Genomic DNA, 14,540 nt, shown 5'->3' on the forward strand with positions numbered 1-14,540 from the left:
TAGGCTGTCCAGGATAGGAGGGGCGGGGCGGGCTCTGAAGCGCCTCCCGGGCTGGCTCGGTTGCGTGGCGGGACTCGGGGTTCGGACGGAGGAGGCGTCGGCGGCGGAAAATGGCGCTGACTCAGGGGACCAAGCGGAAAGTCTGCTACTACTATGATGGTGGGCGAGGGGGCGCCGGGGGGCGGAAGTGGGGGCGAGGCGGAGGACCTTCAGGAGGAAGAGGAGGAAGGCTGGGGAAGGGGGGAAGGGGGGTGCGGGTCGGTCTTCTGTGATGGGGTGGGGGTGATGATGGGGGGCGGCGGGGTGGGGGTGTGCTACCTGCCCCTGCATGGTGGGGGCGAGCAGGGGGAGGGGCGGGAAAGTGGAGGAGGGGTAAGAGGCGGGGGTCTTTTGGGGGTCTTCGGCGTTCCTGGAGGCATTCGTGGCGCTCCTGCCCCGCCGCCCCTCCGGGCGACTGCAGGCCGGGTCTGCCCCCGCCGCCCCCCCGCCGCCACGTTCACAACAGCCCTGCGAGGTGGGGCGGCCGAGCATGAGCGTGACGGGCGCGCCGAGCGTCATGGCCGAGGGAGCGCTCCGCGGCCAGCCCGGGCGCGGCGCGGCAGTGCCCTGCCTCGGCCCTGGGAGGCCACGGGGACGGTGGCGGCGGCGGCGGCGGCGCTCGGGAGGGGACCAGCGCAGGGAAGTCCCTGGCGCGGCGGCTTGCGGCGGGATGGACGAGAGCGGCCGGACCGCGGACGCGCCGCGCTCCGGAGCGGCGTGCAGGTTCTCGCTCTCGCTCGGAGCGCTGCGGGGCTGGCGCGTGTGCGCTCGGGGGACGCGGGCTTGCACGGCGCGCTCCCGGCTGCTCGTGCAGCCCGGTCGCGCTTCCTCGGGCCCGTCGAGTGAGGCCGCGGCCGGGTACGGCCCCTGGGCCTTCTCTGCTCTCCGCGTTCTTGGCGGGCCGAAAGGAGGAAGTTAGACGGGCGCCCTCCTGGAGCCAGAGGGATGGACGCGCGGGCGAGGCGGCCCTGGGGAGACAGCGGGAAAGGGGGGCGAGGCGGCCCGACGATGGCTTGGGTAATAGAAGGTGCCTCGGGGGCGGCGTGCTGACGAGGGGACCGCGGAGAAGGCCCTGGCAGTGGCAGAGGGGGCTCCGGGGGAAGAGCACAGTGCAGGTGGCTCCCAGCAGGGCAAGGACGGATGATGGTAACAGCAGAGCCAGTGGATGCCATGCCCAGCCCCCTGGGAAAGTTGCCGGACCGTGCACGCTTTTTAGTCCATGTGTCGCACATACCTGTGCTAACTCTTAGGGAATATTTTCTCCCCAGGAAGAACTCCAGCACCCACAATTGTTTTTCAGTTTACCAAAGTATCCTCTCTAGGCTGCTTGGAAAGGGTTTTGGCTCACCTCAGGTGATGTGGAGAGAGCCTCTTTGCATGCCTGGGGTGGAGAAGAGGTAGAAAGAAGAGCAGTGAGTGACCTGGAAAAGCATGAGGGGCAAGTTGGGGGTGCAGCGAAGGAAGACACTCGGAGTGGCAGTGTAGGGGTGGATGCTTGGGGAAGGCAAGAAATGAGCAGTTCGTGTAGAGTAGAGATCAAAAAGCTCTCTGAGGGTCTTGGAAGAGGAGCGGGTGATGTGGTGTAGTGGTTGGAGTGATGGGCTTGGTTTCAGGAGATCTGGGTTCTAGTCCCCACTTTCCTGTGAGACTCACTGGGTGACTTTGGCCAGTCATTTGCTCTTGTTCTAATGTTCCTCACAGGTTTATCATGAAGGTAAAATGGAGAGGATGGGGATTATGTAAACAGCCTTGAGATTCTTGCATGAGGAAAAAAATGGCAGGATTAAATGCAATAGGTTGGCTAGAGAGCAGAAAGTTTGGTCTTAGGTACAGTAGGAAGCCCATGGGAAGTGGAAAAGGGCTTGCTGGTTTTACTAGCTCACCACCCCTGAAGATGCTGCTGCTTTTAAAAGCTGCTTCCATGTGGCAGGACTGGTTTTTCCCCCAAAAGGGCATCTGCCTTTTGTTTCCTCCTCAAAGCCATCAGGGTAGACTGAGGGGGCAGCTTTATGCGCATGGCAGGAGTGCACTATGTACTCACTGGGTGTGGTGAACAAGTGTGTGTGGGTATGTGTGCCCATGTGCTACCAGAGAGCTTGTCCAGGTACTAGCTTATCTCACCTGCAACTCGCATGATTTCTTTCTTGAGTAGGTGTGCTGCACAGTTTCTCCTTTCTGGAAGTTCTTACTGGAATCCCTTTGTCCTGTTTTCATCTACAAGTGCAACTGAATTTCAGTGCATGTACAGCACTGCCTCCTGCTGAGGCAAGCCATTGACTGGCAGCTTCTTCCCAGGAGGAGGTCTGCCTAGTGGAGACACTTTGAACAGGAGAAGCCTGTGATGGAACGTGGAACTTTTGGCATTGTTGCTGGACGGCTCCTCCAGCAGCTTTTGCTTGCATCCTTTCTCAAAATGTACTTTGTTTGCCATGCAATGTAGGCTTTCTCTTTCCCAATCTTTTCATGTCATCTCAGGCGACATTGGAAACTATTATTATGGTCAAGGTCACCCTATGAAGCCACACAGGATCAGGATGACTCACAACCTTCTTCTGAACTACGGCCTGTACAGAAAAATGGAAATCTATGTAAGTTTTGTTTTTAAAAAACACTAAAATATTTTTTTTTATTTTTGGTCAAGGAGTACCAAATATATCAACAAGGAGTACCAAATAAGAAACATTCTCAGTATGGCAAAAAAGCCTAGCTTACTTTTAGAAAATAAGCAACCCCTCCCGCTTCTTCAGTTAACCTTGTCCTAACACACTTCCCAAATAATTCTGTGTATTGGGGTCCAGGCTGCGCCTGTGGCGTGATCAGCATGGCCTTTTGGTGGGGCTGGAAGTCACGTGGGACCTGCAGCTGTGGAGGTCCAACAGGACAGTGCTCCCCCGCAGCGCTCTTAAACAATGGCTGCAGAAAGGCGGGTGAGGCATGCTGGAAGGAAGGACTGGGCTGAAATAGCTGCTGGGGAGCTGGGGCTAGCCCCCAAGGCTTTCTTCCGGCAGTTGGCAAGGTCGTGGCACAGCTTGTCTCCCAAGGGCCGGGGGAGCTGCGGGCACTCCTGCAGGCAAAGGGGTTAGGGCCTGCAAACCCCAGAGAACACATTTGGGTTGCACTCGCCAGTGGAATTATTTTATGAGAAGAAGCAGGCAAGAAATTCCAGTGGGCATAAGCACTTTCTGGCCTGTGCTGAGAAGTCCTCTTCAAGCTCCGAAAGTGCTTTGACACTTCCTGTTGGAGTAAACCTGCTCTGGGACTGCATGTGCTCAGCCCTGGAAGGGCTGGGATGTCCCGGCACAGGAGATTAGAATTGCATTTGACGTCACTGCCTGCCTTGACGGGGGCACCGGTTTCCCTGAGCCAGTCCAAAAATACATTCTCTGTCAAGCATGCAAACGTTGGTTGTACTTTTCTTAAAGCAGATAAATTCACATGTGTTACTAGCCTGTGATTTTCTGATCTGCTGTGCGGCCACTGAATATGAGTGTCAGAAATTTGTGGCACATGAAAACCCTGAAAAAAGAAACACATTTGTACCGAGTGCACATTTTTAACATTCCTGACTGCTTGCCATAAGGCGATCCTAATTCGCATGGGCATTTGTAGGTTTGCTTTTAAATATATTTTTCTTGAAACTTATCAGTAATAAACATCTAAAAAATGTGTTTTCTGAGCTTGATCGTATTGCACTTAGTGAGCTACCTGTTCTGCCCTGAAATCCTCGTTTCGTTTCTATTTCTCATAACTAAAACAGTCTCTTCTCCCTGTTGATCGGGCGCTTGAGCAAAATACCACTGGAAGGTTAGATAAACTGTGGTCAAATTTGGGCTCATTAGCAAAGTATTTCTTATTGCAGCGACCTTACAAAGCTAGCGCTGAAGAAATGACCAAATACCACAGCGACGACTACATCAAATTTCTGCGGTCAATTCGTCCAGATAACATGTCTGAATACAGCAAGCAGATGCAACGATGTAAGCCCTGAGTGTGTGTTTCTCATGTTTGCTGGATCAGTGGGAGCTTGGATACATTTGGGGTGGGGGTGTTCTTAGCTAAAAGGGAATGTTTCCCAAATACTAATCTCGTTTTTAGGACAAACAAAAAGTTTCAACAGAGATACAGAATATACCAGTATTGTTAAGTAGATGGAACCTGCAGCAGTGACGTTTCTTGCTGATGCTTTGCTGACACTTGTACCATAGTTCCTAAAACAATTAGGGATAATACTGACTTCCCACAGGATGATAAAAAGTGCCTTCAGAGGCAGCAACGGTTTGTGTCATCTAGCTAGGAGAATAAGTTGCAGCCTCCCTGATCATTTTATACTTTTATAGAATTGCTTAATTGACTTGAGCATTCAAGTTTCATGTGATTCCCCTAGCTGGTGAGTAACATGAACATTGATTCATACCTTCAGGTGCAGGAGTCTTTTGTGCCAATAATAAGCTTGAGCAAATGGAGCAACTTGGGACATTTTATATATGTCTCCGTATATTTTCTCACTTTGCAGCTTGTACCGCCTATGTCTAGATTGCGAATCATTTTGAAGTGGAAATCTTGTCTTCCCTCCATAGTTTTGAATGGTTCTGTCCAGTCTCTCTTTTGTTGTCCTCCAGTCATCCTCCAAGCTGCTTTCTTAACCTAGCCTCGATTGAAAGTTGTTCCATAGTTCTGAAGGCTTTGCCTCTCAGTCCTAGCAAGTTTATTCACTTCTTTTGATTAACCTGACCTTGTCAATGTTTTCTTTCTGCTCTCTTCCTCAAGTCAACGTTGGAGAAGATTGCCCTGTGTTTGATGGCTTGTTTGAGTTTTGCCAGCTTTCTACAGGAGGCTCTGTGGGTAAGTAACAGCTAAAGTCGAAGCAGATCTTGAACTTGAGTGAATAATCTGCAACTTGAGTGTGAAAAACAGCTCCCTTAAAAAAGCGAGCTCCTGTGCATATCTTCTCCGAGGTACCTTGCCGTTTACCATTCTGCTTCCTCCCTTCACACACCCGCCCCATAAGAAACCAGATCCTTCCATGGTGCTTCATGTGTTTGATGAAGTGGACTATGAGCCAAGACAGCTTACGCCAACATGAATGTGTTAGTCTTTAAGGTGCCACGGAATGCTTTGTTGTGTTGCTGCAATGGATTAATGTGGGCGCCCTTTGGGAATGGAGCATTATTGATACAGAGACAACCTGTAAGTCATTTGAAATCTCAACATGGCGAGAGAATGAAAGATCCTATCCTGTATCTTTTCTGCTCCAGATTTATGACTTGGTATTTGTATGTGGTTCATATTTCAAGGGACCAGATCAAAATCTTGAGTGACCAGAAATATGTGGGTTTTGACATGCTCGTGGCTGCAAACCAGTCTGCCGTGTGTGTTGCTCGCAGTTGTATCACGTTGTGGGGACTGAGTTGATTCTGTCTCTCATGCTTAGGCATCGTTGGCAGTGAATGTGGATTGGTGCGAGAAAGTCAAAAGTCTTATTCATGCCAGTGGAAACTTGTAATCAGCTTCCTTGAGAGCAAGGCAGATCCTAGAATGGCTGCAAGATCCTTGTGCTGCGATTCAGAAGTGTCAGAATGTATACTTTGTTCTGTGTTTTGAGGATTGTTCTGGCAAGTTTCTTAATACATAGCCATCCTGTGCCATCTCTTTGGTGTAACTGATATGCAAATCTGTTTCAGCCAGTGCAGTGAAGCTGAACAAGCAGCAGACGGACATTGCTGTGAACTGGGCGGGAGGCCTGCACCACGCCAAGAAGTCGGAAGCCTCGGGCTTCTGTTACGTCAACGACATCGTCCTGGCCATCTTGGAGTTGCTGAAGTATGTAGAACAAGGAGCTTGCTCCAGTCCTCTACTTGAGCTTCTTACCTCTGGGAGAGGGAACATCAGTGCCTCCCCCTCAAACTTGTATAAATGAAACCTCCTTGTAATGTCAGCTTTCTAAAAGTACTCCTTTTAGAACTTTTGTTCATGCAGACAGCAGGTTAGGCAATCACATGGTTTTGATGCTGGAAGACTTCAGACTTCAAGGGACAAGTGGTGTGATTGACAATTCCTGTACACAAAATTGCTACCTGAACAGGGAAAACTAAATGTCAAGGTGGGTGGAGCTTCGAGCCTAGCCTGGCCTGTGTTAATTCAAGGGCCCATCAGTAAAGCCCAGTGGCTGTGGGGACTGTGGACCCCAGAATCTTCTGGAGTCACTCCGGTCCCTCAGCTGACTTCTTGTTTCCTGAAAGCAGAATATTTGAAACTGCAGCAGTAGAACAAGCCTATCCAAAGGTTTAAATGTAAATATTTTCAGTCCTTTCCCCCTCTGATCTTTTGGAAATGCACTGTGGTCTTGGCTGTAGTGGGTGTGATTTGGGGCTGGGGGGCCTGACATTTCTTTTGTGGTCCCAGGTACCACCAGAGAGTGTTGTATGTCGACATAGACATTCACCATGGCGATGGTGTGGAGGAGGCTTTCTACACCACGGACCGTGTCATGACGGCGTCATTTCATAAGTATGGCGAATACTTCCCAGGAACAGGGGACCTGCGGGTGAGGACGGAGGCTAAGGTCACATCCTGGCCTGTGTTGTCTGCGGCATCTCTCATCCTAAAGCTGCTACGAAAGCGGGTGCTCCCTGCACTTCAGCTGCTTTGTACTGGTGGGCATGTCGTGAGCGGAACCAGTTGGAGCCGGGGGTCAGACTAGATGGCCCGGGAGGCCCCTTCTGACTCGCTCTATGTCTATGTTGCTATACTGCAAAGCAATTTACGCCTACATAGATCTCTTCTACCTGGCTTGAAAAGATCCTCACGAATGTGGGCACCACATTCTTCAGGTTGCTGTGATTGTTCAGGGGAGCAAGGTGTTGGTCAGAGCATACAGTGCTCCGAGGGCCAGTCTTCCTGGGCTTGTATCTTGGGCAGCACTCGATTATGAAATCTCAACATTGGAGCTTTGTGGAGAGGTTCTTGTGACCAAGAGGGGGAGCCATGTAACTTCTTGCCTTTCCCCTGTAACCAGCAGGTGTAAAAATATATACCTGCATGCAAAACGGCCAAAACAGCCAACCGGCGCACTTACGGAATGGACAGGACTCATTTAGATTAAGGCATTTGGTGTTGCTCTGATGTCCTCCCGTCACACGTGTAAAGGTGGACTGAACAGCGCACTGAAGCAAAATACACCTGCCCCTTTCCTAGGCTGTGTTGGGGTGAGGAAGTCCAGCTGAGAATGCGGGGGTCCTGACTGCAGGATTTTGGGGGTTCTTAGGCAGTGGGAGGGTGGTGATGCCGATGTGCAGCCCGGTCTTCTTGGGTTCTCTTTGTAAAGTGAGAGACCGGTGTGGTGGAGGCTGCAAGGCCTGTGGAGATGTTGGGGTCCAGGCAGATCCTGGGCTTCACCAATCTCTGTGGGGGCCCTGAAGTATTATTCCACAGTGCTTCATTCTTCTAGGATATTGGTGCAGGCAAAGGAAAATACTATGCAGTCAACTATCCACTTCGGGATGGGATTGACGACGAGTCCTATGAAGCCATCTTCAAACCAGTAAGCTTCCCTTTTGTCGAACCACAACATAACAGTGTTGGAAGGGCCTCTAAGCCTGTTGCGTCAGCCCCTTCCGAGATGAAGCACCGGCACTTTTGCCGCTGCTGCTGTGTCTTGCTGGGATGCTCCTGATCCCGTTGCCTGCCAGAGCTGTCGGGGCATGTCCGGTTGCCACGCCGGCTCCGGCACGTTCAGGGCTCTGCCTTTCGGGAAATGCTTCCCCTTGCGCCAGTGAAGGGGGTAGAGGGCTGCCCCTGGCTCCCTTGCGCATGTGGAGTTGTGGGGAGGCCGGGGCTCTGCAGTTGTGGTGAGCTCTGGGGGGGCTGGAGAGCGTGGCTTGTTGCGCACCTGGGCCTGGCAGCATCCAAACGAGCCCGTACTCTTCCCCACCTCGAAGGCCTGGGGCTGAGGCCTGGGCAGCGGCTTGTCCCAGGGCAAGGATTAACGCCACAGTCCTGTGCCTCCACGGGGATGAGCCCGGCTGAGGGTAACATGCTGCCATGTGAACATGTGCAGGGTTGCCCTGAAGGGGGCAGGTCCTGCCTGGGCTTGCTGCAGCGCCTTCCCACTCAGGTCTTTGATTGGATGCTGTTGTCCTCGGCCAGGTGATGTCCAAAGTCATGGAGACCTTCCAGCCCAGCGCTGTCGCGTTGCAGTGCGGCTCCGATTCCTTGTCAGGGGACAGGTTGGGTTGCTTTAATCTGACCATTAAAGGTAAGAGGGACTTCTTGCAGGTGGGCAGGGTGGGAGCCAACGTGTGCCTTGCCAAAGGTGCTTTGACCCTTGAAACCTGCCCCGCACAGTCTGCAGCAGTGCTTCAAAAGGGGCCAGAGACAAGTTTCAGATCTTGCGGAATGTGTGCGCGCTAAGGGCGCTTCCCCAGTGTTGTGTGTTGCCCCACGGAGCCCTTTCCAGCGCATGCCGCTTCCCTGGTGCTCCTCCAGGCTGTTCAAGGGCTTCTCAGGCTGCTGGTGTGGGCAGGCGTGCCGCCCCACGGCTCTCTCGCCAGCTTATTGTCTGCCTGAGAACTGCCCCCTATTTTCCGCTGCTCCCCAGGCCATGCCAAGTGCGTCGAATTCATCAAGAGCTTTAATTTGCCGATGCTGATGCTTGGAGGCGGTGGCTACACAATCCGCAACGTGGCCCGGTGCTGGACATACGAGACTGCAGTTGCACTAAATACGGAGATCCCAAATGGTAAAGCAGCACCCCTGCCTCGGCAGATTCCTGTAGGGTGAGCTCTTGAGAAGTGGAAGGTGCAGATAGACAGGTCTGCGTGCAGCGTGTGTGGGGGCTCGGCCCAGGCCCTAACCCCGCACCTGGCTGCCACGTGGCTTTGCAGCAGCAAAGCCAACTCCCGAAGCAGGTAATGGCATTTAAGCCGCACCGTGCCGATCCATTGCTGAGGCTAAGGGGATTGGGGCCCCGTAGGCTGCTAGAACGGAAGCCTCCAGGTAGCCACAGCCAGGCCTCCCTGAGTTCTTGGAGAAGGGGGCAGGCAGGGTACAGCCACACGTGCCATCAGTAGATGGTGCACTGCAGTGGTGTGCAGTTTCTGCACTGCCTCCGCCTCCCCAAGGTGGCCATTGCGGTACTTGGGATCGCTCTTGCGAACTCAGGGCAGGGCGTGGCCCCACACACGTCGAGAGGGGAGGATGGCCTGCAAGTCCCATCTCTGCTGGCTGGGACAAGCTGGAGGTTTCGGCCTCTTCTTCCCTGAGAGATGCAGAGATTGGCTCTTGGAGAGGCCTGTTTCATCCCGCTGCTGCCGTGGAAGAGGGAGCCCGGAAGGTGGGGGGGCTTCCCTGCGTGAACATTCTGTGGCTCCTCTTGGAGCAGCCCTGGAATGACCCTGCTGCAGGTGCCGCTCGGGGACATTTTGTGTGCTTTTAAAACTCTGCAGAGCTGCCATACAATGATTACTTTGAATACTTTGGACCAGACTTCAAGCTCCACATTAGCCCTTCCAACATGACTAACCAAAACACCAATGAATATCTGGAGAAGATCAAGTAAGTTGTGCTCGCTGCTTCGATGGGGCCGGCCCTCTAGGGCGCTGTGGGGCCAGGCCTGCCTGCCTGTCTTGGGCTGTCCCTTTCTGATTGCTCTCGGGGTCCCTGTGTCCGTTTCACTGTAGGCAGCGTCTCTTCGAGAACCTGCGGATGCTTCCTCATGCTCCGGGAGTCCAAATGCAGCCGATCCCAGAGGATGCCGTGCCAGAGGACAGTGGCGACGAAGATGAAGAAGATCCTGACAAGCGCATCTCGAGTGAGTGTCGGCGCCTCTGGGGATGGTGCTCTGCAGGAGGCTGCACGTATGTCCGTGCGCATCTCAGGCACTTACGAGAAGCAGCCTCTGGCCAAAGCTGGTCTGTGCAGTAGCAGCAACGCCCAGAAATAAGATTGTGTTCCTGAATAAAGGACTCTGTTACTTTTTGGCTGTTGGGACTCTTTCCCCCACAATTAGACATACAGCCCCAGCCTAGGAGAAGCTGCAGCTTCTGTTTTTTGTAGAATCCTTCATGCAGGTTAGGATTGTCTTGCCCTTCAACCATTGCAGGGTTGAAAAGTTCTGCCCTTGAACCCTCCCTGAATCACAGTATGTGTTTAAGTGACCTGGGCCGGTTAAAGGAGAAACTGGACACTTAGAAGGAAGAGTGGTGGTCTTTTAGGCCGAGGATTAGAGTCCAAAGGGCAGCCTGCATAGGCTGACCGAGATGTGCTGGTATACCAGAGGGCTGCTATTGGTTGGCAGCACACAAACTTGCCTGGACTGTACAGTTTTATTTACAAGCACGTGCTGGGTTGAAATAAAAGATAGGCTGGACATGCACATGGTGGGCATGTCGTGAGCGGAGCCAGCTGGAGCCGGGGGTCAGACTACATGGCCCGGGAGGCCCCTTCTGACTTGCTCTGTTTCTATGTTTCTTTGACATCTGAAAATGAATGTTCAGCAGCAGCTTTTCAGTCTTGTGCTTGTGGGGAGCAGGAAGGGCTGAGTACGATTGCTGCAAAGGGTGAGCTGGCCTGTGCCTTCTCCTTGCCGAATCTTCCAAGGACAGCCCACCTCTGCAGGGCCGGGATTTCCTTCATACGCTTGTGGCTTGGTTGGGCCACCTGGATGTCACAGGATCCAAGTCACAAGTATTGTAATGCTGATCCTTTTAAGTCAGGAATAGTATGTTGGGATTGGATGCAGCTGCTTGGTGTAAGGGGAGGTAAAAATTGGCTTGTCTGGGGGGAAGAGCCTTTTTTTGGACCAGTCCAGTGAGGATGGAGAAAAAGGACCCTACATGAGGATCGGTGAGGAAGGGCGCATGCTTGTGCACGTGTGTTGAGAGTGGGGGTGGGCAAGGGCGAGAGTCGTGCTGCCTGGGGCTATGGGTTCTCTGTGATCCTGGAGGAAGTTCCAGTCTCCCTGGCTGAATTTATATTCCGGAAGAGGCATGATGAGGGGGCTGAAGGCCTCCCATGGGTGGGGAAGGACAGAAGTGCTGTGGCCCCACAGTAGCTTCTTGGCAAATGCCGAATGAATTAAATGAACTAGTTAAAATGGAGAAATAAATTATGCAAAATAAGAAAACATGTAAGAAGGACTGATACACATTATTCAGCAGTAGTCACAGAACCCTGTTTTTCTTGAGAAAAATATTTCCGTTCCTTTTAGCACATACAGCCCACCAGCCTTGCAGGGCGAGTCACGCAAAGTCCTTGGTGCTTCTCTGTGTCCACACAAGCTAGGCTTGCTGGCACACGTTTAAATATTGCTTTTGAAACCCTTCCAGGCTGTCTGAAACCCAGATCCCAGCACTGCTGATGTACTTTGTCTCTGCTTCCTCTATAGTCCGCTCGTCAGACAAGAGAATAGCTTGCGATGAGGAATTCTCTGATTCTGAGGATGAAGGGGAAGGTGGGCGCAAAAATGCTGCCAATTTCAAGAAGGCCAAACGGGCAAAAACAGAAGAAGAGGAGAAGGAGGAAGAGAAAGAGAAGAAAGGTGGGTGGGGGGACTCAAAATTAAGTGCTACTTCATACATTTATTATTTTTCAGGTCCAAACCCCCTGCTGGAATCCTGGTCTATGCTTGTGACAAATAAGAAACTCCATTTGGTTTCTTTCACGGATCTCTGGTTATATTGGATCTGACCCACGTCCGTGTTTTTTTTAGCTCCAGCAATACTGCAGTGCTTCCAGGCCATGTTCCTGGGCCTGGAATACATTTTGAAAACCAGGTCTGAAGCGGAACCATGTAGAAGGCATTATTAAGTGCCTTTGAGCACATGCAGAGTACTTTCTCCCATTTATCAAAAGCCACTGATTAATATTCCCATCATCTGGTTTCTTATTGATTAAGGACGGTGGTTGTGCTGTGTCCCATTTTAGAAATAGCCGCCACCTGCTTCTTGCCAGCAGCCCCTGGTCTTCGAAAACCCAACTTGCATGAAATTGGCTTTAAGGATCCCAGTGTTCTTAATTATGCAAAGTGTGTCTTACTCTTCTTGTGGTGGCAGCAAGAGAAGCAAATTGGTCAATGTGGCTGGTCGCCCATTTCATGCAGGCTCCTTAATTGCATTCTTGATCCTAGGGTACCAGCAAGTGAAGCTTTTGTAATTCAATCATTTTACCCCCATTGTGCTGGAAAAAGAATAGCTTCTAGTGTGCTTAAGCCAGAAGTATGAACATTTGCATGTAACTCTGCAGAGGTTGAATTACTGATTTAATGTTTATCCCATCTTTAGAGCCAGGAGAACCCCCCATGGCAACTAGTTTTAAATAATAACATCAAGTTAAACTGCCAATCCTTAAAACAACTCTGATTAAAACATACTAGTAAAACTGTATCTTGCTTCAGGAGATCTTCAGGGATTCATTTTGCTGGTTATTAGTGCTTGGTCTTCAAAGCCTTTGTGGAACAGGAATATTTTGTCAGCTTCCTTAAAAGCTGGGGGAAAGGCACCTACGAGAGCAAGGAATCCTGCAGCAGGACAGGGCTGCCCCGGAATGTCACAACCCCGAGCGCCTGGAGCACGAGCCCAGCCAATGGCAGTGGCATTTGTGCTGTTGCAGGCCTTCCCTGGAGCCTTGCAACTGGGGCAAACCTTATTTGGAAGAGTCTTGTTATGGGTTTCTATTGTCATGCTCGTTAAATAGCTGCAAAATTTCTTCTAGTGTAACAATTCTTAAATATTAGTAAATAAGTCTGTAACTGAGAGGAAAAAAATCTCTTGCAGAAGTAAAAGAAGAAGAGAAGGCAAAAGAGGACACAGCGGAGCCCAAAGGGTGAGAACACTTTTTCCCAGATGGTCCCTGCTTGCTTGTTCCTGCCCAGGAACATAGGAGTAAACTTAGAAAATGTGCCAATGGGATTTAGAACTCTGCTTGTGCATTTGGAAGGGGTTCATGGGGTCTCCTGATAATGCTTGCTAAATTCCAGCAACCATTAATACAACACCTCTTTTTATCCAACAGGGTAAAGGAGGAAACAAAATCAACCTAAGGAGCTGGCAATGCTTGGCCCCTGGTTCCCTGGCTTGATCTCTCTGATAACCTCTTATTCCAGAAGATTTTTATTTTATGTTTCTGTAGATACTTCTATATAAATATATTGGGGACAAGAGGCCCAGCTGGAATTCCTTCCTGCCATTTCCTGGCTGAGCGGCAGGAAGCATTCTGCTCGGGCCACAGTCCTGGTTGGTCTTCGGTGCAGGCTGAGTGGTGCCCCATCTCACGCTCCTGCTGCTGCCTCATTGGGGACAAGTGTGTTTGTTTTCTTTCCTCCTTTAAAATGGTCTCCCATGCACTTCCTCTTCTTCGGAAGCAAGGACTTCCCTTTGCAGAATTCTGTGCTCTGGGGGGTTGTCTTTGTCTTTCCCTTTTCCTTTTCCTTAAATAGTTCCTTGCGGTATGGATACAGCCATAAAACGTTGGGAGAGCTGATGCGGGAGGGTGGAGCTTGGAGATCCAAACGATCACACCCAGGAAAGAATCTGCTCTGTTCCAGGTTACCACAAAGGGATGCTGCTTTCTGGCACCCCAAAGCACAATTGACAAGCGGAAGATCTCTTCACGCCCATTCAGGGATTTAAACTGTTGCTGTGTCCTAGGGAGGGAGTGGACCTTCCGGGTGAGGGGGAAGTGTTGCTGGGGGCGCTCATAAAAGTGAAGTCTCCCGGTCACAATACACCTTTTCTCCGTAGAGGTGAGCACAGGAGCAAACGTGAGCCGGCTCGGGTTCAGCTCCGTGAGTATCAGCTCCCTAAGCAGCCTTTCCCTCACCATCGGCGCAAGAGCCCTTGGCTGGTGCATGCAGCAAACTGGCAAAAGAGGTGACGCTTCAGAAGTGCATCTTTGGAAAAGGCCTAACAAACATTGCCATGTTATTTTATACTTCAGAACAGGGTTAAGGGACAGTTTTGACTAATGAGCTGGAGGGCGGGGTAGAGAGTCCCACTGTGAGGTTGGTCCCAGCGATGCTGCTAACTTAGCCATGTCACTCTTGGGGAGGGGGAGGGAAAAGCTTATTATTTTTTTAAGCCTTTGGCAAGTTCCGTGCAGCTCTTCCTGCTCTTTGATACTTGTACTGGTGAAATTAAAGATCATTGTATTTGTGTGTTTTAGGGGTGGGACAGGGAAGATAAATATATTGTGTTTTTTTTAAAGAAAGATAACTTTTTATTTTCTTTTTTTGGAGAAAAAAAATCTTTGTAATAAAATGGTCTGTTTCTCTGTTTTTGGTGCTGACTTGTTGCTCCTTTTGTGTATTGAAAGTTTGCTTGCGTGCTAAAAGTCTAGATGGTTCATGGTGGGTGTTAATGAAACAATAGTGCTAGATTTTGCTTGGCCTTTGTTTAACATTTGGAGCCAGGGAGGTAGCCCTTAGTCCTACAAACCAAGGGCCGTAGAGAGGGAAGGTGGGAGTCATTTTGGATGGGCAGGAAATGCCCATCCCTTGCAGGTTTTCC

General features: G+C 51.1%; 1 protein-coding gene across 1 annotated transcript; it reads left to right on the plus strand.

The window, feature by feature from the left end:
- Positions 1-49: 49 nt before the first annotated feature.
- Positions 50-14,308, plus strand: HDAC1 (histone deacetylase 1). The gene is made up of 14 exons (XM_044424935.1): positions 50-159; positions 2,515-2,627; positions 3,899-4,016; positions 4,807-4,881; positions 5,721-5,859; positions 6,442-6,583; positions 7,487-7,579; positions 8,185-8,293; positions 8,636-8,776; positions 9,483-9,591; positions 9,717-9,847; positions 11,423-11,575; positions 12,810-12,858; positions 13,048-14,308. Exons 1-14 carry the CDS (start codon positions 111-113, stop codon positions 13,073-13,075), a joined length of 1,449 nt encoding a protein of 482 aa, XP_044280870.1. The 5' UTR covers positions 50-110; the 3' UTR covers positions 13,076-14,308.
- The last annotated feature ends 232 nt before the right edge of the window (positions 14,309-14,540 follow it).

The sequence above is a fragment of the Varanus komodoensis genome, unplaced genomic scaffold (assembly GCF_004798865.1).
Source record: "Varanus komodoensis strain SLA01 unplaced genomic scaffold, ASM479886v1 scaffold15, whole genome shotgun sequence".
Classification (NCBI taxonomy): Eukaryota; Metazoa; Chordata; class Lepidosauria; order Squamata; family Varanidae; genus Varanus; species Varanus komodoensis.